General features: G+C 41.7%; 1 protein-coding gene across 11 annotated transcripts in view; it reads right to left on the minus strand.

Moving 5' to 3' along the window:
- The window catches only part of LOC145544390 (uncharacterized), a 475872-nt gene that overhangs the window by 125306 nt on the left and 324444 nt on the right, over positions 1-26122 (minus strand). For 6 of the 11 annotated variants that reach the window (XR_014081387.1, XR_014081394.1, XR_014081395.1 and 3 more), the window contains one exon: positions 18131-18428. Coding sequence is in view for 1 of the 11 variants with exons in the window: in XM_081587272.1 (XP_081443398.1) it covers positions 4983-5082 (100 nt within the window). In the remaining 10 variants the exon portion in view is untranslated. Of the gene's footprint in view, positions 1-4844; positions 5083-18130; positions 18429-26122 lie in introns of those variants that run through there. The other 5 variants (XR_014081382.1, XR_014081389.1, XR_014081393.1 and 2 more) reach the window with 4 other exon arrangements.

A 26122-nucleotide genomic window follows, 5' to 3' on the forward strand; every position in this document is an offset into this window, starting at 1 on the left:
CCAATAGTCATGTATGGATGTGAGAGTTGGAATGTGAAGAAAGCCTAGTGCCGAAGAATTGATGCTTTTGAACTGTGGTGTTGGAGAAGACTCTTGAGAGTCCCTCGGACTGCAAGAAGATCCAACCAGTCCATCCTAAAGGAGATCAGTCCTGGGTGTTCTTTGGAAGGACTGATGTTGAAGCTGAAACTCCAATACTTTGGCCACCTCATGAGAAGAGTTGACTCATTAGAAAAGACCCTGATGCTGGGAAGGATTGGGGGCAGGAGGAGAAGGGGACAACAGAGGATGAGATGGCTGGATGACATCACCGACTTGATGGACTTGAGTTTGGCTAAACTCCAGGAGTTGGTGATGGACAGGGAGGCCTGGCGTGCTGCGATTCATGGGGTTACAAAGAGTCGGACACGACTGCGTGACTGAATTGAACTGAACTGAACAAGCTTTTCATTTCTCTTGGATATAAAATAGGAGTGGAATTGCCGAGTCATATGGTAACTCTGTTTAATCATTTGTGGAATTGCCTATCTTCCAAAGTGGCTACAACATTTTACATTCCCACTAGCAGTATATGTTGTTGTTCCATTGCTCGGTTGTGTCCGACTCCTTGCAACTCCATGGACTGTAGCACACCAGGCTTCCCTGTCCTTCACCATCTCCTGAAGCTTGCCCAAACTCATGTCCATCGAGTTGGTGATGCCATCCAACATCTCATCCTCTGTCATCCCCTTCTCCTCCTGCCTTCAATCTTTCCTAGCATCAGGGTCTTTTCCAATGAGTCAGTTGTTTGCATCAAGTGGCCAAAGTATTGGAGTTTCAGCTTCAGCATCAGTCCTTCCAATGAATATTTAGGACTCATTTCCTTTAGGATTGACTGGTTTGATCTCTTTGCAGGCCAAGGGACTCTCAAGAGTCTTGACTAACCATCAGGGGTATGCAAATTGAAACTGTAATGAAATATACTACTCATCTATTAGGATGACTAAGAAAAATTAAGTCTTGAAAATACAAAGTTCTGACAAGGATGCAGAGCTTTGGAACTTTTCAGTCACTGAGAGTAGAAATACAAAACAATACAGCCATATTGGAATACAGTTTAGAAGCTCATTGCAATCTTAAACATCTATTTACTACACAACCCAGAAATCTTACTCCTAGGTACTTAACCAAGAGAAATAAAAACATATGTATACATATAAATGGAGCTAGCCTCCCGATGAGGATGAAAGAGGAGAGTGAAAAAGATGGCTTGAAATTCAACATTCAAAAAACTAAGATCATGGCATCTGGTCCCATCACTTCATGGCAGATAGAAGGGGAAAATGTAGAAGCAGTGACAGATTTTCTTTTCTTGGGCTCCAAAATCACTGTGGACAGTGACTATAGCCATGAAATTAAAAGATGCTTGCTTCTTGGAAGGAAAGCAATAACAAACCTAGACAGCATTTAAAAAGCAGAGACATAACTTTGCTGACAAAGGTCCATCTAGTCAAAGCTATGTTTTTTCCAGTAATCACGTATGGATGTGAGAGGTGGATCACAAAGAAGTGAAAGAACTGATGTTTTTGAATTGTGCTGCTGGAAAAGGCTCCTGAGAGCCCATTGTACTGTAAGGAGATCAAACCAGTCAGTCCTAAAGGAAATCAGCCCTAAATATTCATTGGAAGGACTGATGCTGAAGCTGAAGCTCCAATACTTTGGGCACCTCATGTGAGGAGTTGACTCATTGGGATAGAACCTGATGCTGGGAAAGACTGAAGGCAAAAGGAGAAGAAGCTGCAGAGGATGAGATGTTTATAGATAGCATCACCAACTCAATGGACATGAATTTAAGCAAACTCCAGGGAAATGTGGAGGATGGAGAAGGCTGGCATGCTACCGTCCACAGGGTTGCAAAGAGTTGAACATAACTTAGCGACTGAACAACAATAGACATAAATGGAGTATAACGTTTAAAACTTGTGAATCACGATATTTTACACTTATAACTTATGTAATACATTGACTATACTTCAATAAAAAGGTACATATATAAATCTGTATGCAAATATTTATATCAGTTTTTCTCATTATCATCCAAAACTGGAAACAACGTAAATGTCCATCAGCTGATAAGTGGGCAAACAACAGTAGTATCTACAATCAACTACTATTCTTTTCAGCAAAAAAAAACTATCAATACATGTACCAACACACATGAATCACAAACGATGTGGAAGTTGTCTTGGGGTGGAGCTGATGAGACTCAATGATGGAAGGTATGAGAGAGAAAAGGAATTAATGGAGATTTTAGACCTAGGCAACTGGGACTCTGGTTGTCTAATAAGAAAAGATGGAAAGGGCTACGGGTGTGGGAGAGACAGTAGCTTTAGAACTGAGAGGAAACAAGAGCTCTTTCTTGGCCATATTAATTTTGAAATGCTTCACAGATACCCAAATGGAGGTATTAGATACGAGGTTTCAGTTTGAAATGGTTTGGATTTATACTCCAAGGATTTGACAAGATCACCAAAGAGACGGTGAAAAAAGAAAGGGCTAAAGACAAAGCTCTCAGGCACTTGAACTTAGAAGTCTGGAATTTGGGAGGAATGATGAGAATAGGCCAGTGAGGCAGAAGGAATACCAGGCGAATGTGGGATCAGAGAACCAGAGTATTCTACAGAAGAGAAGATTTCAAGAAAGAGGGTGTGGCCTGCCATGTCAAAAAAACTGTTAAAAGTAAAATGAGGCTAGACCATTGATGACAAACAAAAAAGTAAGTCATCATTGACCCCAAATAACAGCCATTTCAGGGTTGTGGATGAATGCTTAAGTAAGAATGAGAGGTGAAAAAAATAATTTTAGAAAGCATGCTTAGGAAGCTTTGAAGTGAAAGGAGACTTACTGTTGTTTTTTAAATAAATAATATCAAGGTTTTTAATATGTTAATAGGAAAAATCTTAGAAAAGGAAATGGCAACCAACTTCAGTATTCTTGCCTGGAAAATCCCATGGACAGATGAGCCTGGTGGGCTACAGTCCATGGGGTCACAGAAAAGACACGACTTATCAACTAAACCACCACCACCAGGCAAAATCTAACACACAAAAACTAATGTTTTAGGAGAGTGGTTCTGACCACAGAACTGAGTCTCTGCAAAGGTGAATGATAACTGGAGCACAGGAGAAGCTGGCCTTGGGTGAGGTCAGACACGTGAGAGGGAAGCTGTCAGTGTTTCTGTGAACTGGCCACTGTAGCTATAGGTGAAACCCGACAGGGCTGGGGGAACCTGAGACAGCGCATCCACAGCATCACACAGGTGTTTGCTGAGGTCAGGAACCACTGCCTAGGCTCAGTCTTGCTTGTGTCTTTCCAGGCACTGGTTCCCCTCTGAGGTCCAGCTCAGCCCTGGGTCATATTCAGGATGGAGTAGCAGACAGTGGGTCTCAATTAGACCAAACCTGCCAAACCAAGTACTCTGCCCTTCTTTGGGGAATCTCCCTAGAACCCCCATTTCCTCAAGCTGCTTACATTCCCCCCAGGGCCTACCTTGCGAACAAATTCATTCCAGCTCCCCCTCTCCAGAGCTATGTCCCCTTTCAAGGATGTGTGTGTGTGTGTGAAGAATGAGATGCTAAATCCAATCAGTTTGCTTCCTCCTAGTGTACACGACAATTCCCATGACTGGTAGGGCACCTGTAGCACAGGCTTGGGCTGACCACCGAGATCAGTGGCCAGGAGACATTTAAGTATCTGACTTCTCTATTCTGTAAGAAACTGACCCACCTAAAGAAACCAGTTGTGACTGTAAGGTCAGGGCCTCCAGTTTTGAATGCTACACCGTAGGAGTACTAGCCTATGATGCCCTGGCCTTGACTATTCCCTGGAGGATGGAGGCCAGATTGTCAGACAGAAAGGCAGAGGCTTTGGGGGATCCAGCTAGCCCATCAAGCAGCAGCTGAAACCTTGTCTTCATCTCACCTGCAAAGCATCCATCTTATACCAAAGGCCATTTCTCATTTAACATCACGATCTAAATTTAAGTCCAACCTGTCTTCACACTAGGGATGAAAGAAATGTTTGGACACATCCTTGGCCATTTGCATCCATGTTTAGTATCACATGGACTTGTGGCTTTTATAACCTGTGCTCATGACTTTGACCTTTGTCTTTTCAGGGTCAGTATGATTTTTAGGCATACAGAATGAAGCCAAGAATTCAACTGCATTTTCAACTGGGTAAGGTGACAGGTTTGACATGCCACTAGATATGAGACACCATCTCTGGAACAAGATCAGGATGCTTTCTTTGAGAGATAACCAGCACTGGCTGAGAGTCCCACTCAATTTACAACCAGCCTGTCCGAGCTTAGAAGTCTATGATCTCTTCTAAGAGATGGGGGTGATTTCTCCTGCTCTACATGGCCTGACATGCACCCTATAACATATTGCTTTTGTGTTCTGTAACTGCAGGTTCATTGTGAAGACATTTTAACACAGTAAGCTCAAAGTTTGCTGCATGTTAGAATCATCTGGGGAGAAAAGCTGTCTCAGAATCTCTGGATCTGGGACCCAGGCATCGATATATTTTAGTTTTCCAGATGAATTCAATGTGCTATCAAGTCTTTTATGAAAGTATTAGTGAACAAATGTAAGTTAAAATTTGATCCCCATGTGGTGCTACCAATGCAGATAATGGAGGTGACAAATGGGTAAGCAAGTTCTACCAACCACAAATTTCACACATATTCAGACAACAAGCCCATATGTCACAATTTACTCATCTGCTCAGTAACTGTAAATTTTTTCGACTGCTACACATCGATTTCAGAAAAGTTAAAATGTGAAGAAACACATGGCTCAGAATTTGGGAAACAGTAATATTGTTGGTAACCAGAGGAAAGTGTACCGGAAGCTTTTCAACCATAAGGTCCTTATTTTTGACTCTGAGTTTAAAGACCTCATCCCTCCCTGTGGTCTGGGGACCAGGAGCATCAGCATCACCTGGGATCTTGTTAGAAATGCAGAATCCTTCCTTCCCACAACTGCTGCCTCCGGATCCATAGTTTAATAATGCCAGCTCCATACATTTAAATTTGAGAGACTGCAATTTAAGAAGAAAAGGTGGGCAAACAAAACCAAATGTTAAAATTTAACAATTCAAGAGGCTTAGTATTCCATAAATTCACTACTCAACAAAGGAAGATCATTTTGTTGTGGTTTCCTCTTCCACCTTTTATCCCCTGTGTTAAAAAGACACGAATCCTTCATGGAAAGCTTTGAGAGGAGTCATGTCAAGTAACCCAGGGAAGGCTGATGTACATCTTTACATTCTCTCTCCTTCTGTGGTATATCAGTTACCAAGAACGTTTACATGACGACAGTGTCTTTTTCTCTTAGAAGTCTATCTGTTCCTTCAATTGATTCCCATATGAAGTTATGGTGCTCAGCTTGTGACGTCATGATTGTCTCCAAGGCAACTGATTCCATAAACTCAGAAAGAGGACCACAGGTGAATAAGAGCTGATGTGTTCATAAGTAGCAAAGTTCCCATGTTCCTGTAAATAACCCTAGTCAACAAACATACGCACTAAGCATTATATATAAGCACATACAGAGACAGAGCGTGGGTGAGACAGAGTCTGAGATCATCATGACTCAACAGGGCAGTTTTCCAAACCTGAAAGCTGTCTTTAATGCTTCAAGGCCTGTACAGCTTCTAAAACAATGAGAGGACATATCATTCTACTTTTGGTCATGATTATACCAAACCCTACTTTTGACTTTCTTTAGCTTGAGGGGACTGTCACATTTAAGCCAAATGCATTCCATTGTAGGGTCTTCAGAAGGAAAAACAGGCCACACTGCCAGAAGAATTGGATTTTTTCAATACTCTAGAACAGATGAAGCATATCAACCTCTCCAAGGACCAATACTCACACACATGACTGCATACTTGTGCCTTTCATATATAATAGCTCCCTAAATATTGAGATGTTTTATTCAATTCAACAAATATTTCTTGGATACCTACTCCTGAAAGGCACTCTGCTGGGCTCTTCAGGGAGCACCCAGAGGAGTCATAGGAAATACTCAACTGATATCTCACAGCCCATTACATTACCAGGGTACCTGCCACATTCAATAAAGTCCTTTGAACTTCAAATTCCACTGTGAAGGAGAAAGGGGATAATAACAACAATAGCAGGTAATATATCTATATCTATATTGAGGGTATGCCTTTCATGTATTTTTGAATTTGATTTTGCCTAATACTGTAGGTCTGTTTTCATCTCCTGATTTTGTAGGTTCTATTTTTGGATGAGGAAACAAACACAGAGAGATTAAATAACATGTCCAAGAACTCACAAAGAGAAACTGCTAGAGCTGGCACCCAGACCCAAATCTCAGGCTCTGCCCATGATACCCAGAAGTTATGATCCAGAGAGTGACCATAAAATCTGAAAACACAGATAATATGATCTTATTATATATCTTACCATAATATTAAGAAACTACTTATTATTTACCTGTCACCCTGTAGAGTGTGTGTGCTGGTGTATGAGGGGCAGGTATCAGAGTAAGGTATGTGTTATGTGGAAAGAAAAACAGCAAGGTTTTCCATATTGGGAAACTTTTATGAAAGCAGCATTGAGCTCAGCCTTCACAGAAGCTGAAATTTTAATAGCCAAAATAGAAGAAAGTAATCCAGATGAGGAGAGAACATAGCAGGTCAACAGGGAAACTATTGGGTTAACATGGTAGATTGAAAATACATCTGATTTTAAACACTCCAGAAAACCCTAAAACCATAGTAAAGGGTTTTCTTTTGCAAATAACATCAAGAGAGAGGAGACAATGACAACTAACCTTTGACAGCTGTAAAGCAGGTAAGTAGTTGAACAAACCTCAACCTGGCAGTGAGAGGCTGAGACCTAACCTTATTTATAGCGCAGAATCCTCAAAAGATTCAGCAAAGGGCATCACCCGGGATGAAGCGGGGATTAAAGGGGAGAAAAGAACAGGAAAAGCTATGTGATGGGTACTTTCATTTTTGTATTTTGACGTGTATTATAATTCCTAATTTCCCCCACATTCCAAGATGCCATAAGCCTTCCCCTCCCTAATCGAGTGAGAAGACTGGAGGAATGTTCTCTGAAGAAGGTGTAACAGGAGGTCTCTGTATTAGGCGATGCCATTATAGCTGAGGCTATGGGAACTGGGCCAAAAGAGCCATATGCACACTGATGCTCTGACCAACAGCCTTAATCTCCCACTGGATCCCAGAACATCAGCAGCCAAACTCTCATCTTCCATGCAGGAGATGAAAAATATCTCCAGGGAATCATATCAGCTCAAAAAGAAAGGTGTACAGATACTGACTTTAGGTCTTTCCCAAGAAACAGGCAAAATTACTTCACTGTGAAGCTCAAAGTGGGCAAGTCACACCCACACACCCAGAATTTTTATCATCTTTTTAGTTCTCCAGTCTTAGGCATGAGTATACAGGCAAGAATGACCAGATATCTAAGGAAAGCTTCCAATATGAAAGAGGGACACCAGCATACATACACACACACTGGAGAAACTTAAAAAACAACAATTATATCCTCAGAGATAAAACAGCATATCCATAGTACAGAATGAGAAAGCTATAAAAAAGGAGCATTTAGAAATGAAAAAAAAGCTTTTGAAAATCAAAAATGCATAAGCAGAAAATTTTGAAACTCAAAATAAAGGCTGGGGTATAAAGTTGAAGAAATCTTTCAGAAAATAGAGCAAGGAAAAAAAAAATAGTTGGGAAACAAACGGAAAGACAATCACCAGCCAAATCAAGGAATTGCTCATGTCAATAATAAGAGTTTCAGAAAGAGAGAAGAAATAAAATAGGAACAAAATAAGACAAGCCAGTAGTTTATAATAACTATAAGTGAAATATGTGTGTGTGTGTGCTTAGTCGTTCAGTCATGTCTGACTTTTTGAGATCCCAGGGACTGTAGTCAGTCAGGCTCCCCTGTCCATGGAATTCTCCAGGCAAGAATACTGGAATGGGCTGCCATTCCTTCTCCAGGGGATATTCCCAACCCAGGGACTGAACTCAGGTCTCTTGCATTGCAGGCATATTCTTAACCATCTGAGCCATCAGGGAAGTCAATAAGTGGAGTATAACCTTTAAAAATTGTGAATCACTGACATACCTGAAACTTACATAATATTACACATCAACAATATCTTGATAAAAAAGAATTAATGGGTATAATAAAACTTTAAGTCTACATGATGAAGAAAGACATTGTAAAAAATGAAAAGTAAAGTCTATTACTATAGGATGTAAGTTGTTAGGCTAAAAGGTTCCCTAGGTACCTAGTACGTAGGGTGAAAATACATTACTAGAAAATTTCAGAATACCTGAGATAGAAAGTAGATCCTACAAGTTTCCAACAAGAAAGTTCAGAAGGATTTTAAAGATAGAATCCCGGGGAAATAGCTAAACACTAGACCTAGAGGCAACTAGTCCATATAGGAGCAGTACAACTCAAGAAAAAAAAATATCTATTAAGACCATTCATCATCAAGATCTCCAATACCTCTGTACTGTCCTTGTCACCCAAGGATAGATTGCCTAGGCACATCTTGTCCAGCTTCTTATTAGTACTTGGTTTGTTTTTATTTTGTTCCAGTCAAGTTCCTGTTCTCCATGCCCTGCTGCCTGGAACATCTATAGAAAGCCGGCTCCTGTTAGCTGGAGGTGAAACAGAACAGAGGGAGCATCCACTCCCATATCAGTTTATTCCAGCCACCATAACAAAATTCCACAGACTGTGAGGCTTCAGCAACTAAAATGTATTTTCTCACAGTTGTAGAGGCTGGATACACACAATCAAGGTGTTGGCAGGTCTGTTTCTCCTGGGCTCCTGGGGCCACTTTCCTTGACTTGTAGATAGCAGTCTTGCTATGTCCTCATGTGATCTTTCCTCTGTGTTTCTGGTTTTATTGATGTATCCAAATTTCTTCTTATAAGGACACAGACTGGATTAGGGCCTTCCCTAAAGGCCTCATTTTAACTTAATCATTTTTAAAGGCCCTATCTCCAAATACAGTTACATTCTGAGGTACTGGGGTTCAGGGTTTCAACATATAAATTTATGGGGGGGTTACAATTCAGCCCATAACAACTCCCGCTAATTTTATCAACCTTTAAACTGTACATATACCTTTTATGGGCTTCCCAGGTGGCACTAGTGGTAAAGAACCTGCCTGCCAAAGCAGGAGACGTAAGAGACGTGGTTCAATCCCTAGGTCAGGAAGATCCCCAGGAGGAGGACTTGGCAACCCATTCCAATACTTTTTCCTGGAGAATCCCATGGAAAGAGAAGCCTGGCAGGTTACAGTCCATAGGATCGCAAGAGTCGGACTCGACTTAGTGACTAAACCAACACCATACCTTTTGGGGCTTCCCAAATAGCTCAGCTGACAAAGGATCCACTTGCCCTGCAGGAGACCCAGGTTCGATCCCTGGGTTGGGAAGATCCCCTGGAGAAGGGAAAGGCTACCCACTCCAGTATTCCTGCCTGGAGAACATGGACAAAGGAGCCTGGCAGGCTACAGTTCATGGGGTCACAAAAAGTAGGACGAGACTCAGCAACCTTCACTTTCACTCATACCTTTTACATATTTAAAATTAAAAGAGAGAAGATAGTAGAGTTTGAAGGGTAAGGAATGAATAATTCTCTTTACCTTGAGCACAGGAAATGAGTGGAGGAACAAGTGCACAGAAAGCTGGAAAGCTACGGTAAAGTTAATAGCGTGCAAGTGTTTGACTTTTAATAGGAGAAACAAAGTCTGCAGGCAGTCTGCAAGGCCATTGATTGCCTTTGAACAGGAAACAGATGAACTCAACCTGTGTTTTACTAATGTCTACCTGTAGCAGTGTATAGGCTGGAGAACACTGTCAACTGGCCTCATGTGACTCTTTGCAGCTACTGTCCTGGCTGAGCTGGGTCAGACTACGGAGCTGGCTAAGCCAAATCAACATGCCAATGGAGTTAGGCCTTTTCCTTGCCTCTCCTCACCTTCCATTTTATTATTAAATAGCCCTGCTTGTTATGTGGAAGGATCTCTCTACCTACATGTTCTGGCCCAGGACCAATGGACCAGGGTGCTGGTGGCAATGCTTATGGAAGGCATCAATAGGTTTTTTGCAAATGTGGCAGAGCGGGCAGAACTGGGAAGGAAGCAGGGGATCACTTTTTGTAGCTTTAGAGATCATGGCTTTCCCAACCGCCCAAAGGACCCACTTGGCTATGACCTTTGCTTTGCTAAACCCAACAAACCTCATGGCATAACACTAAGAGCAATCACTGAGTGGACTCCCTAATACCACATGCTCGACAAGGACTAGCTCACTATGTCCGCTTTTCACAAGGAACTCATTAACCAGGCATTATCACACCTCATCTTTGTTGTTGTTCAATCACTAAGTCACGTCCCACTCTTTCTGACTCCATGGACTGAAGCACACCAGGCTCCTCGGTCCTTCACTATCTCCTGGAATTTGCTCAAATTCATGTCCATTGAGTCAGTGATACTATCTTATCATCTCATCCTCTGCCACCTCCTTCTCCTTTTGCCTTCAATCTTTCCCAGCATCAGGGTCTTTTCCAATAAGTTGGCTCTTTGCATCAGATGACCAAAGTAACTGAGGACTGGGGAGTTACATAACTTACTTGGGTTCGCAGCTTTCCATGATGGATTCAGGAGTTAAACTCCTGTCTGACTTCAAAGTTCACGCTTTTCCTACTATGCCATGTGACACAAGAGATTTTTATCTTTCCACTTACCATCTTCAAACATAGCCTGTTCACATCAAGGAGATATGAGGAAACTCAGAGGTCAGCTGACCATGTACACCTTGCAGCAAACCCATTTACTGCAGGCCTGAAGGACAGGCATTCCCGCTGCTTGTTACTCATCATTGGTGGTGGTTCACTCCATTAATCTGGGCAGCCTTGACAAAAGGTTCATTGTTGTTTTTTTGTTTTTTTTAATATTTATTTATTCATTTGGCTGTGTTAGGGTTAAAGTTAGGGTTAGTTGTTGGGTCTTAGTTTCGGCACACAGGATCTTCACTGTGTCTTGTGGGGTCTTTCATTGTGGTACAGGGACTCTCTGGTTGTGGCATGTGGGCTTAGTTGCTCTGAGGCATGTGGGATCCTACTCCCTGACCAGGGATCGAACTCACGTCCCCTGCATTGCAAGGTGGATTCTCAACCACTGGACCTCCAGGGAAGTCCCAAAGTTCATTGTTGAGCAGGGATCTAACCTCTTATACATTCACTTAGCTGGTCTTTGTTCTGTGCTTAAGAACAAGTCAGTACCAATCATCTATATTCCTTGTGATAGCCTCAGGAACTTCCAGGCAGCACCACCTTCAGTTCACATGGGCTTTCCTCCTCCCTGTTCAACAACCCCATTTTTCTCAGACAGCGCATCCTCTAGATGTCCACTCACATGTCAGTGACCCTCTGAATACATCACTAGAAGAATGGACCACAGTACTGCAGATGTACGTGAGCCCCACATGGAATACCGTGAACTGCTAATTAAGTCCACGTGGATGTATTCTGGCCCCTCACCAGATTCTGAAAGCACAGTAAGCATGACTCATTGCCCTTTTTATCCCCAATGCCTTGCAAATAGAAGGTGTTCAGCGGTGTTTCTTGATCCCCCGACTCATTTGTTCAGTGATATTCTTTTCTTATCACTCCTTGGGGCCCTTTATATGCTCTCTGTTTTCCAGAAAAACTGGCTTCAAGAGTTGAGATCTGCATGGTAAAGCGGTTCCTTACAAGCCACCTGCATCTTGGGACCTCTTTGGGGCAGTGATAAATGTGTCAAGGTCTATGAAATACTTGTCAATAACGGACATAAAACTATTTTATGTCAGCGTTCTTTGTACTTCAATGATAATCTATCTGGAACACGTGAAACACTGATCAGAGTCAAATCCCTCTTGTATTAGTTATCTATTGCTGCATAACAAGTTATCCTAAAATTTAGTGGCTTAAAACAGCAATAATGATTTTTCTGGGCATCCCTCAGCTCCTGTGTGTCAGGAAGGTAGGTGTGGCTGGGTTGAGCAGTTCTGGCTCAGGGTCCCTCTAGAGGTTGCATCAGCCGTGGCTGCTGTCATCTGAAAGCTTAACTGGGGCTGGAGGATTTTATTCCAAGTAATGCACTTACATGGCTGGCGAGTGATGCTGATTAAGAAGGCCTCCTCTATTGCTCTCCCCACGAGCTTCTCCACATTGCTGCATGGATATCCTCACACAGGGTAGCTGCCTTCCCCCAGAGCAAGCCACCCCAGAAACTAAGATAAAGCCTATGGATTAGCTAGAAGAGGCCAAGCCACTTACATTCACGAGGTTTTGTGATCCTAATGAGATCCTAGAAATCTACAGTTCATTTGTTCATTTATAAATACTTATTGAGCATTTATTATATGCAAGGCACATTTCTAGCTGCCTGGAATATATCAGTGAATAAAACTAAACAATAAGCAAATGTATTCATTCACCATCTGTCTTCTCTCTAGATTTTTAAAAGGAGATAGTGACAGCTGATTTCTGGATTTGAAAGTCATTCTGCTAATTCTAGAACGTGGCCTTCATACATGTGAAAGCAAAACAGCAATAACAACAGCTATTATTATTATATAAATAACATTTGTAGGACATTTACTATGTGCCAGATGTGTGCTAAGCAATTTTATATAATAATAATAATAGGCTAAGCTTATTATATCATTTGATACATTTGAAATTCTTAACAGCTCTATGAAGTAAGTACTGTTATCATCAGCATTTTATTTTCAAACGACAAATCTGGAGATTAGGTAAGTAACTTGTCCAAAGTCATATAGTTAGTGAATAGAAGATCTGGGACTCAATCTAAAGCTCTTACATCAAATCTGAATTCTTAAAGTTGATGAATCATTCCCTAGCAGATGCTGAAACTCAAATGCCTCCTGAGACCAGGTAAGTGATGTAAGGGGAGAGAGCTAATGGGACGACAGGGAGCAGTGAAGACACTGGTGAGCCATCGGCTTACGTCTGTCTTGAGGCAGGAAAGTTCACATTTTTCTAAAATGTTTCACTGGCCAAATAAAATACTTCCCTGGGCCAGATTCAGCTAGAAAGACCCAGTTTCAAAGTTTAGGTATCATATGCTAAATTTAATTAATTTCTCAACCACAAGAATCTTTAACAATCTTGTATAGCTTGGTTTTCATCCAAAGTTTATAAAATATTGGCTACTTGTGATGAATAAGACAGGGGAGGATAGAAAACAACTAAAACTTTTCTCTACTTCATTCTTCACTTATTCATTCAACAAATATTTTTGAGAGGCTTCTATATGCTAAGCTCTGGAGTTAAAGCAAATAACAAAATAGATGTCATTCCTGCCTTCTTGGAACTTAGGTCGAGTTAGCAAGCTTTGCATCAACACTCAAGAGTGGATGTACAATGTTTCTCAAACTTATTTAAATATTTTGCAAGACCTAAGTGTTCAACAACAACAGGTGTTCCAAGGAAAAGACTGGGAAATACTTTGCCTTAAACTGGAAGATGCAAGATGACAGCACATTAGCTGAGCTGTCGACATGCCAGGTTTGGCCAGCATAGTAATTGATAAAGCTTTGGGAAACGTCTTTATGAAGGGCCTGCTCTCTGCTATTGGGCACAGACTCCACCATCAGCCTTTGGATGTTACCTGTCCTGCTTCAAACATTCATATTGCCTAATGGCTCCTTGAACACACTTGCATTTATTGTCCCTCTCTCACAACACAGAATCACTGCTGCTCTGAAGGGCTATTGGCATCTCAGGAAAAACTAAGAAGGAATGAAGGTTAGTGATGTAAATATGCCAGGTGGAGATAAAGTCTGGGTGATGACTGTAAAGGAAAAATGCACATGCCCAAACAGGAAAACAGCAGAGACTACAGGCATCTCTGTGGAATCGCAGGAAGCAAAATGTTGTCATGGGAAAATGACTTGGGAGACAGACCCACAGGTAATAAAATGAGATCCATGCCTCCCTGGAGTGCACTCGAAGCAGAACTCTTCAAGGATAAGACTGCAAGATAAAATACAAAATTTCCTGATAAATCTGAATTTCAGATAAACAAGAGATACTTTTTTTTTTAGGCATAAATATGCCCCAACTATTGCACAGGGCACACTTATAATAAAAAAATTATTTGGTATTTATCTGGAATTCAAATATAACTGGAAATTATGGAGTTTTATTTGCTAAATCTGCAACCCTACTCAAGGGACAACTAGCCAGTGGCTTGGTGGCAACTTGCAGATTTTCTTTTTTCCCTAATGTGAAGAAAAGGAACTAGTCAGCATCTCCCATGTTTAGACGCTCCTCTCAGTGGCCTGTTTTGGATTATAAAGACTGGAGGACACTGCAACCATTAAAAATGCAGAAAAGCTGAAGTTCGGCTGTTTGAGAACAGAATCAATGGCTTTGGGCCTGGGAGGGGACCGGACAAGCTATCTAGTCCCACCCTCTGTAGCAATGTTACAGAAACAGCTTAAGCAGTGGCTTCATTATAACCAGATTGAAAAATACCACTGCACAGGGGGTTGGATATAGGCACCCAGACTTGTATTTTGCTTCTGGACAAGGAAGAACTATCCAGAGGCTGGCTCTGCAGAATACCAAGCCAAATTCTGGCTAATGGTCAGAGGAAGAAAAGTACAATTTTTCATTTTCAACATCACCTAATGTTTTCTATGCTTCGTTCTAGAGGCTTTGAAGAAGGAAAAAAAGCACTTTGTTCATGATTAAGTTTTATTATAAAAGTATATCTAATTCCACAGAAATGTCTGTGTCTTCAAAAACACAATCCTTTCGATTCTTAGACCAAGGTTTTTCTCCCCACTGGAATAAGGGTCACTGTTGCACTTTAAAATTAAGTTGGAGTTCTTTGAAAAGAATTCTCATTATGGTGATCCATCATCCTCAAGGACTTTCATAAACAAAAGGAAGTATAACTGTGCAAAGGTTTCTTTTCTGAACAAAGTGATATCTGAGCTGCAACAATTTTTTTTTAAAAATCAGGCTTTCTCCTTAGGAAATTCCAACAGGAAAGAGTGAAGGTTGTGGAGAATTTCCAGGACCAAATTTTGCATTTCTTATTCAGAAAGAGGAAACTTACAGGACACAAGGAGCTGTGTATCTTTAATTTCCTTTCTTTACTGATCATTTTTGCCCTGAAGCTCATTTGTGCTTTTATGTGGATGTGCTTGGGGATCACAGGACTTTGTGTGCATGTTTATGTGTGTACGTGTGTGTGTGTGTGCACAGATGGGTATGTGAGGAATACATGTGGGTCTATCATTTTGTGTGATATTGAAACTTATTCCTTTGCACCCCAGTTCTTTTGGTATTTAGGGAAACAAAAATGTAAATTTTCTCACACTTGGGTCTTCTGATGGTTAATTTTATGTGTCAACTTGCCTAGTCCACAGTACCTAAATATATGGCCAAAAACCAGTCGTAGGTCACTGTGAAGGTATTTTTTAGATGAGATAAGCATTTAAGTTAGTAGATATTCAGTAAAGAATATTAATCTGTATCAACGGGTCTCCAACCCCAATGTGGGACTTCCCAGGTGGCTCAGTGGTAACAGAATCCTGCCTGCCAATGCAGGAGACACAGGAAACACTGGTTTGATCCCTGGGTCAGGAAGATCCCCTGGAGGAGGAAACGGCAACTGACTCCAGTATTCTTGCCTAGAGAATTCCATGAACAGAGGAGGCTGGCGGGCTATAGTACATGTGGTTGCAAAGAGTCGGACATGACTGAGCAACAGAGCATCCACACAACCCCCAGGCAGCAGACTGCTATGGGTCCACAGCCTGTTAGGAACCCAGTCACACAGCAGGAGGTGAGTGGCAGGCAAGGGAGCAAAGTTTCACCTGCCACTCCCCATTGCTCCCCATCACTCACATTAATGCCTGAACTTTTCCTCCCCTTTAACCACTCTGGTCCTTGGAAAAATTGTCTTCCATGAAACCAGTCGCTGGTGCCAAAAGGTGAGGACCTCTGCTCTATATAATGTGGGTAGGCCTTGTCCAGTCAGCTGAAGATCTTAAAAGAAACAAGTCTGCTGAGGATGAGGGCATTTTGCCAACAGACTGCCTTCAAACTAGGGCTATACCTTCTCGTCCCTGGGTCTCTAGCCTACTGGTCTACCCTGAAAACGTTAATGTACCAGCCTCCATATCAGGTGAATCAATTTCTTAAAATAAAACTCTTAATAAATCTCTGGTTAAATACACATACACAGAAATACAGGACTTTCACCCCAGATTTTATTCAATAAGATGGCCAAATTCTATTTTATATTATGTAATCAGTTCCTGAAATCCTTCTGGAGCCTTCTCTGAGTTTTGTATGGCTTTCTGAGCTGTCTTGACTTAAGGAATGCATGCAGAAGCCACCTTTACAGTCAGGTTTGGCCACAGATTTCAAGGAGCTGACTGGACCCCTTCTTCCTTCTCTTTTCCACTTCACTCGGAATGGGTGAATTCACCTATAAACATGCATTCTCCCCAACAGCCTGGAGCTTAGGTTTTTGCATCAGAGACAGGATGGTGAGTTTATCTGAAAAGATATCCAGGATGCTAATGCTGCTACTCTCACCATCTGTGTGAAATTTTCACACAGCAGCAGCAGGCTTCCAGGGAGCCCCTGTGTGAGGGAGAGGAGTGGCAGGCTGGATCCCAAGCTTTCTAGAAACTCCAGGGTCATGAATCAGAATTCAGTTCTCAGTACTGAATTGAAGACCCTCCATGAGGACCACAGAGCCAGGCAAGAGGATGAATGAGAGCCTGTGAGCAGGCCTCCTTGGATGACATCCCTGTGACCCAGATGGCATTGAACAGTTACGCTCAGTTTCGAAGGAACGCAGGATCATATGTGTCCTGGGTGTGCTAAGAATCCACCAGTGAGGTTAGGCCAAATGCTCACATGCTGCTTTCGAATGCATGGGTATCAAAGCTAGCGCAGGCTCCTTGACACCATAATCCATTATCAAAAACTGAAAGCAGCTGGTTGGATTTCTAAACTTTCTGCACAGAGAAACGCATCTGGTCCCAGTTTGCTGCAAAGAAATCAGTTTCATTCTTTCTCACAGCTTGGCTACAGAAAGCACTGGGGCAGCCTGGCTCCCCCAGATAAAGGAAAGTCGTGCTGGTCTTAAGGCTTCATTCATGCTGGGAAATGTGCTGCCCATCCCCACTGCCAACGCCTGTCTGCCTCCAGCCTGGGGCCTCAGCCAAGCAGGGACTCTGAAACCCCACCAGTTCAGAACAAGGAGGCTGGGAGTTAGCAAAGCAGCTCCAGCCCCTCAGAGAAATCTCTGCACAGATCATGTGTATGAAGGGGGAAAAAAAATCATTTTTAATGGATTGTCTCAGGATCATTTCTTTAGGATTGTGCAAAGTTGAAGTATCGACTAACTTTCTGTTAATTTCAAAGGCAAGGCTCAGCCATAATTTATTCCTTTGATTCCACTGACCATCAGCAGTTGTGGCTACTTTCTGTCCGGCTACAGAGAACAGTTAAATGATGATGTCCTTACCCCCCTTTGACTCCTCTTCCAGTCTGTTTCAGCAGTCTCACCCAGGCACTTCCTGTCTCCCCAGCTCCACTGTCTGGCACTTATTTCAGACAAGTCAATATGTTTAAATTATATCTGAACTCAAGGTAATTAATCATAAAGCTCTATGCTTTGTAATTTTTTTTAAAAACTTCTGGTTGGCATTCCACTGAATCACAATTAAAAAATAAAAGCTATCAGGGATGCATTGTGAATATCACATAAATGCTCAGGCTGGGAATCCTTTCTGGACAAACCACAAGGAGTACATTGCAAACCTCCTCTCTTTCAGGGATCTAAATAAGAGGGTCAAGATGGCATTTCAAGAAATGTTAAGCAGATCAAAGGAAAGACCTATATGAGCTGGCTGGATCCCAGTGTACAGAAACAATCTAATTTGAAAACATGAAAGTCAGGTGATGAGTTGTCTCTTTAATGCATTTTGCAAATATAGCAAAGGCTTTGAAGCTTACCGCATAATTATGCCATGGGACTGTACTGGATACACGTTACTGAAGATTGATAGGTGCTTGCTTCAAACAAATTGTAGTTTCCTCCAGTTTTAATGGCAGCCTTGTAGCACATGACTTCAGTATTTAGTTTCATCATTTGTATCTAGTCCAAGGCTGGAATGCAAAGCGTGTAATGGTTCCCGACTCCCTCAAAGGTGGACTGGCATTCAGGCTCCCATCCTTCAGTGAAGACATCCCTATCTAGGAATTGGACGATTACCATTTAAGACACTTCCAAGAGGATGAGGAGAAGGTAAACCTAGGATTCAGATAAATGGAGTTGGAGCTCATGTAATGATACAATCTTTCAAAAAAGATTGCTAATTTAGACACATTTCAGAATTTATAAAAATTATATACACCACTGTATCGGTCAGGATTCAGTGTAGAAAACAGAAACTTCAGATAATTTAAGCAGGAAAAGACTTATTTAACACAGAGAATCAGGTGCTTTCAAAATCACTGGATGGGCTGAAGGAGCAGGTTCTAGGCTGGGCCTCCTGGAATGACTTCCAGAACCATCTAATGATGGTTAGATATGGCTGTTCTAAGTTAGTAATCCATCTCTTTCAAACGCATCTCCGAGTATGATTTGTCTTACCACCCTAAGTACCATCTTCATGTCATGTAGGCCTTGATATAACCATAAAAATAAAAACAACAACCAACCAAACAAAAAAATTTTAGCAAAATACCCATGCACATTCTCCAAGGCCAATTTTTTTCAAGTCTTGCTTCCCAGAGGTTGGCATTCTAAGACACACGCACAACTAAAATCATACAATTTATCTAATGTCAAAGACAGACAGTGTAGGGAGGCTAACAGTGTGCATTTATCTTGGCAGATCCCAAAGGAAGCTCTACATTTCAAAGTTTAAAACAAATCTACATTTTAATCTCAGCATTATAGTCAGAATTAGTACACACAAAAAAATTGGTTATTCTCAAGACAATAAATTAATTGCATTTTTGATCATCTTTTGAGACATGAGAAAATATTAAGTGTATTCTAAGATAGGTGTGGACAAACTATCCCCATGCTTGTACTTGTCAAAAGCAGCTCTGTTTATTATTTAATAGTTGCTTTCCACACCGATGGCTGAACTAAGTAGTTGCAACAGGGATAGTATAGCCCCATAAAACCTTACTATTCCCTTTAGGGAAAAGCTCCCTAACTTCTGCCTTAAGGTGCATGTGTGCATGCTAAGTCACTTCAGACTCTTTGCTAGCCTATGGACAGTAGCCCATCAGGCTCCTCTGTCTATGGGATTCTCTAGGCAAGAACACTGGAGTGAATTGCCTTGCTCTCCTCCAGGGGATCTTCCTGACCCAGGGATTGAACTCACATCTCTTAGGTCTCCCGCATTGGCAGGCGGGTTCTTTACCACTAGCGCCACCTGGGAAGCTCACTTTAAGGTAACGGGGACCATATATTAGATTCATAGATGCTAATTCTCAATATCAGTAGAGACTGCTACAAATCAGTTGCTCCCATACCATTTAAACATTGAGTCACAATGCAGAATCATTTCCCCACACACAAAAGCTATCTGGTATTTTCCTATTGACAAATAAAGATTTTTTTTTCTACTATCGTTTGGACTGAGCAGCAAGCTTTTAAAAATGCTAGCTACCAAAAAAAGGTAGATCCAAAAGAGCAGAAAGGCAGATCCAAAAGAAACTTTCTAGATCCCACAGAATTTTCTGCAATAATAGAAAGGTTCTACATCTATGCTAATACACTTGAACTAAAATTTTAATTTTATTGAATTTTAATTTAAATAGTCACTTTACTTACAGTAGCTACCATATTATACAGTGAAGCTGTAAGTCATAACCTATGTTCTGGCTTTTTTGTTGTTACTAATGATACTTTGTTCAAAGATAAAAGATTTTAATGTAGATGATAGGGATATGGACAGACAATAAAGATTTCAAAAATATTTTATAAAAAGGCATCTATGTTAAGTGCTGTATAAATAATCAACACATGGAAAATACCCTCTTATTCAGTTCAGTTCAGTCGCTCAGTCGTGTCCGACTCTTTGCAACCCCATGAATTGCAGCACGCCAGGCCTCTCTGTCCATCACCAACTCCCGGAGTCTACCCAAACCCAAACCCTCTTATTAGCTGCATATAAAATCCAAATTACGATGGCAGTGAAATCTGGTGAAGTGAATAGGTGCCCTTAGATCCTCAATATTGAAAACATTTTCACCCTTTTGAAGACTCTGATTTCTAAGGCTGTGGCTCTCCTTTACATGGACTGAAGTTCAAGCCTTAAACTTAGTTCATAAAGAAAGTTTTAAAATCACTAATCTACCCAAAATATTCATATTTACTACCCATATTTTCCTTTATGGCTCATATTGTGTTTATTAGTTACATTTCAGTTCTCCCAATCATTTAATTGCTGTTTTTCTCATTCACACACTCAATAATTTGGGGAAAGTTACTGCTTTTCACCACTGACCATGATTTCAATAGACAATGTTCATGGTTTGAACAACAATTCATTTTATTTTTCTCTATTGTATCTTTCTGGATGTGAAAGAAACAGATTGGAAAGACCTAACATACCCACTCACAACCACCTCAAAGGAAGATGAGGAGCAACAACTCCATGCAAAATTCCCTGTCCAGACTCAGACGTCTGTCAGACGTACAGGATACAGCTGGACATCTCGACTTTGCAGCTGCCACATAGACCCATGTGGCCATGAATGTCAGCTTAAGTCTGAGACTGTGTTAAGGAAAGGAGAAATGGCAGGAGTCTGTGTGGTACCTACGACACTTTCCATGATGCCCTCTACACCTGGTACCTTTGTCAAATCTCTGAGGATTTGCTCCAGAGCCATAACTATGTCACAAGATGCCAAACTGCCATGTTTGGGAAGTAAACAACAAAAAGTTTTGTGGCTCTAGCCAATTTTAAGGCCATTTGTTCCCATTGAAACTTAAAATCTAAGAAAGGGAAACATGACTTTGGGTCTATTTGATTATGTCTGATACCTCTTCTCTTTCTATCAAAGGATACTGACAAGGTGAACTAGATTGAACACGGCGATCCTAAATGATACAGTTTCTCAAACTTTAGTTGACAATTACTTTAGCATTCTCCTTCAAGGATAAAGGTTTCTCAAGAAAATTTCCTGTTTAAGCCTAAAAACAATAGAGAAATCCAGAAAGCTCTAGAATGTAACTACAGAAGAGTGCTCCCCAGCAACACTGCCCACCAATTAGTTAGAACATGAGAGGTCTCTTTTTCTACCACATCAGTTAGAAATCTAAAGGGTTCCTACCAAGCCTGCCACTGATAATCTTATTCAGAGAGTAAGCCACGATTTGAAGGCCCTCAAGGAGTGGTTTCCCTCCACAGCAGCCTAGAACTCTTGCCCTAGGTATAATAGTAGCTATGGAAAGTCAAAACCACCAGTCCATGCAGGTTCCAATATTAAACAAAACGTATGTGCGATGGATGCAGTTTTGGACTGTGACTACTTCTACATTTGCCACGGTAGTACAAGTTTCCAGAACTATTGTTGGCTGGAATTTTGGTCTAAATGAATCTGTCATGGTCTTGAAGGTCACTGTAATCAGAGTAACCAACACTCTTGTGTTTCTGCCAATTGAGCTACTGTGTAGACAAACCATGAATACAATTGGCTTGGTTGCAATTGGAATAGTCTATATTGCCACAGAGGGGCTTCCTCGATGGCTCAGTGGTAAATAATCTGCTTGCAATGCAGGAGACTCACAAAATGCAGGTTTGATACCTGAATGGGGAAGAACCCCTGAAGGAGGAAATTGCAACCCACTTCAGTATTCTTGCCTGAAAAATCCCATGGAGAGAGTAGCATGGAGGGCTACAGTCCAAAGGGTTTTAAAGAATTGGACACGACTGAGCAACTGAGTACATACTGCCACATGCAAAAGTCCTCATACTTTTTGTCAAAAGAGGTGCCTGCTAAACAGTGCTACTGTATATGACCACTCTCACCCAAGGAAAGCCTCTCTGTGTGGGTAACTGTAATATGAGAAATCGCATTTGAAGTCAGAGGACCCACAACCCACATTAACCTGTTTGTGTCTCAGTTTCCTTACTCATAAATGTTCCCTTACAAGTTATTTTGGTAATAAAAAATGATAACAAAAATGTTCCTGTTGCATGGTGAGAAATTTAAAAATATCAACTATAAAAATGCCATGGGGCTTCTCTGGTGGCTCAGCGGTAAAGAATCTGCCTGCCAATGCAGGAGACATGGGTTCAATCCCTCATTTGGGAAGGTCCCACAAGCCATGGAGCAACTAAGTCTGTGTGCCACAAGTACTAAGCCTGTGCTCTAAAGCCCAGGAGCCACAACTACTGAAGCCTGCGTGCTGTAGAGCCCATGCTCCGCAACAAGAGAAGCCACTGCAATGAGGAGCCCACACATCGCAACCAGAGAGTAGTCCTTGCTGCCACAACTAGAGGAAAGTCGACACAGTAACAAATATCCAGCACAGCTATAAATAAATAAGTAATAATAAATTTAAAAAATTTTTAAGTTAATATTTTTAAAATCCCATGATTTTATGACTGAAGCAGAAGAGGCTATTATGATGTCAATCACAAACTGACATCAAAACCAATTTTTTTAACGCCTTTGCTATCTGGAGTTAAAACTTCCTATTCAAGCATTTTTTTAACGCTGTACAAGCAATATTCATTCTGGCTGCCCCATCTCAAAGTGTGTGTAAAGTCAGCCTTAATACTGTAGGGATGAGACTCGTCCCTTTAAGCTCACTAGAAACTTACTTCCTGCTGTTATTGCAGTATTTTCCCCAACATGCTGAGTTCTAACTCCCAGTACCTCAGAATGTTACCTTATTTAGGGATAGAGTCTTTACAGAGGTTATCTAGTTAAAATGAGGTCATCTGGGTGGGCCCTAATTAAAAGGGACAATTTGGAGGTAGATACACAGGGGGAATGCTATGTGAAGCTGAAGGCAGAATTGGGGTGATGCTTCCTCAAGTCAAGGAACGCCAAGGATTGTCAGAAAACTAGGGGAGATGCGTGAACCTTCCTCATAGCCAAGAAGAAACCAACCCTATCAACAACTCAATTTCAGACTTCTAGCCTCCAGAACATTTTAAAACTGCCCTAGCAAACAGATACATTCTGGAAGGGCTGTCCTCTAACAGAGAGAGATGGAAAAGGAATGGGAAGAAAGAACTAACATTACTTGACTGTATACTTTATTTCAGGAGTTTCACGTTGTTATGTCATTTAATCCTCATCATAACCCTACAGAGTAGTTATCACCTCCCATTTTGCAGATTAAGAAACTGAAATGAATTTCAGTAACTTACCTAATATTCTACAGGTTCAGTTCAGTTCAGTTCAGTCGCTCAGTCGTGTCCGACTCTTTGCGACCCCATGAATCACAGCACGCCAGGCCTCCCTGTCCATCACCAACTCCCAGAGTTTACCCAAACTCATGTCCATTGAGTCAGTGATGCCATCCAGCCATCTCATCCTCTGTTGTCCCCTTCTCCTCCTGCCCCCAATCCTTCCCAGCATTAGGGTCTTTTCCAATGAGTCAACTCTTCGAATCAGGTGGCCAAAGTATTGGAGTTTCAGCTTCAACATCAGTCCTTCGAATGAACACCCAGGACTGATCTCCTTTAGGATGGACTGGTTGGATCTCCTTGCAGTCCAAGGGACTCTCAAGAGTCTTCTCCAACACCACAGTTCAAAAGCATCAATTCTTCGGTGCTCAGCTTTATTCACCGTCCAAATCTCACATCCATACATGACCACTGGAAAAACCATAGCCTTGACTAGATGGACCTCTGTTGGCAAAGTAATGTCTCTGTTTTTAAATATGCTATCTAGGTTGGCTATAACCTTCCTTCCAAGGAGCAAGCGTCTTTTAATTTCATGGCTTCAATCACCATCAGCAGTGATTTTGGAGCCCCCCAAAATAAAGTCTGACACTGTTTCCACTGTTTCCCCATCTATTTCCCATGAAGTGATGGGACCAGATGCCATGATCTTAGTTTTCTGAATGTTGAGCCTTAAGCCAACTTTTTCATTCTCCTCTTTCACTTTCATCAAGAGGCTCTTTAGTTCCTCTTCACTTTCTGCCATTAAGAATGGTGTCATCTGCATATCGGAGGTTATTGATATTTCTCCCGGCAATCTTGATTCCAGCTTGTGTTTCTTCTAGCCCAGCGTTTCTCATGATGTACTCTGCATATAAGTTAAATAAGCAGGGTGACAAGATACAGCCTTGACATACTCCTTTTCCTATTTGGAACCAGCCTGTTGTTCCATGTCCAGTTCTAACTGTTGCTTCCTGACCTGCATACAGGTTTCTCAAGAGGCAGGTCCTACAGGTAGCAAGTAACAAAACTAAGCTCTGGAGCCATGGCTGATTCTGAAGACCCTCACTGTCCCTTATTCCTAACTTTGCCATCTGACCCTTGAGAAGGAATCTCAGGTCATCTCTAGACATTTTCAGAATTCTTGTGCTCGTGTATTTTCCTGATAGAAGCAAAATTTCCTGAACAAACTGTTCCTTACATTTACACTAGCTGAAAGCTAAACCAACTGCAAAAGAGATCGTGGCTTCAATCTGACGTTATTTCCTGGCTGAATGACCATTTTCTAGTCAGATCAACTCTAATCAGTTTTCTTTCTCAAAGAAACCAAGATTGAGTGCTTTCTAATCTTTTCCAGAGTTTTGAGACATAGAGAGTAATGCCGTCACTATGATGGCAAAATGGCTAGCCCATGAGAAGAGAGTTGAAATCCAGTTTCTGATTGGCAAGCGTAGCACAACCCTATCTGGACATCCTTTATGTTAAACCTGGCATTGGAGTTCACTCAGTTTCCCCATGGAATTTCAAGTTCATTTTGTACTTGTAATCCAAAGAAACAGGTGTGCTGTGTTCCCGCTCTCACCCTTACATGTTAATCTTTGGGAAGTTGGGGGTACTGTATGGGAGGAGTATACTGACTTTGTTTCCTTTCTGCATAATGAGAGTTTCTACAGGGAACTATTGGAAGTGGACCCAGAGAGAACATAAGACAGGACAACTCCTTTCTACCACGTATCAAAGTTTGTACAACTCTGGCCACGTGGTCCAATATCAGTTTTTTTCAGAAGAAAGACATGGGAGAATAGGAGAGCTACAAAGACACCTGTTCTACATAGTGGTGCTCCAGTGTGGAGCTGCATGTTAGATCAGGTGGAAGGCTAAAGTGGTTCAGAACATAGGCTTTGGCACCAAAACTGGGTTCAGCTCCCGTGTCTTCTTTATTTTATGCAGGAGAAATATTTAACCTTACCAAAAGTGCATAGGAGGGAAAACTTCTCAATTCCAACTTCCACAGAACAGGCAAAAATATTAACTGAAATGGTATCTTAATATGTAAAAGGCATGGCATGCAGTCGGTGCTCAAAAGTTGCAGGTCCTATGACAATGAGGCTAGAGTGTGTTCCCTGACCTCCTCTCAGGACTGAGTCAATGTGGCCACTTTCCTCTCTGCGCCATGTGTCCTGACAACTGGCTTAAGCCATGCTCACAGCTGCAGGCTACCCTCTGAGGAATCCCTGGGCGCATGTCTGCCTCTGTCGTCTCTGTGCTGTGCATTTCTGCGGCCGTGCACGACAAAGCGAGTGGGAGCCCCTCTGGCAAGGACCGCGGTCCACAGGAGGAGGACACACGCTGCAGGTGGACCCCAGCCTTTCCAACCCTTAGGCAGCTGCGGCCTTTGTCCCTTCACTATTGGGTGCTGAGTTTCTTTGGAGATAATAGTTGCTAAATATGCCAAAGCTTTTAGAAATACCTCTGAGTTCCACATCCTACCCTACCCCCCACCCCCACCCCAAGACGGCCAGAGCACAGTGACCACTGCTGAGAGAGCACACGGAGAAGTCCCAGAGGTCATCTGGGGACTGGC

This window comes from Giraffa tippelskirchi, chromosome 4 (genome assembly GCF_054371585.1).
Source record: "Giraffa tippelskirchi isolate mGirTip1 chromosome 4, T2T-mGirTip1v1.2.pri, whole genome shotgun sequence".
Taxonomy (NCBI): Eukaryota; Metazoa; Chordata; class Mammalia; order Artiodactyla; family Giraffidae; genus Giraffa; species Giraffa tippelskirchi.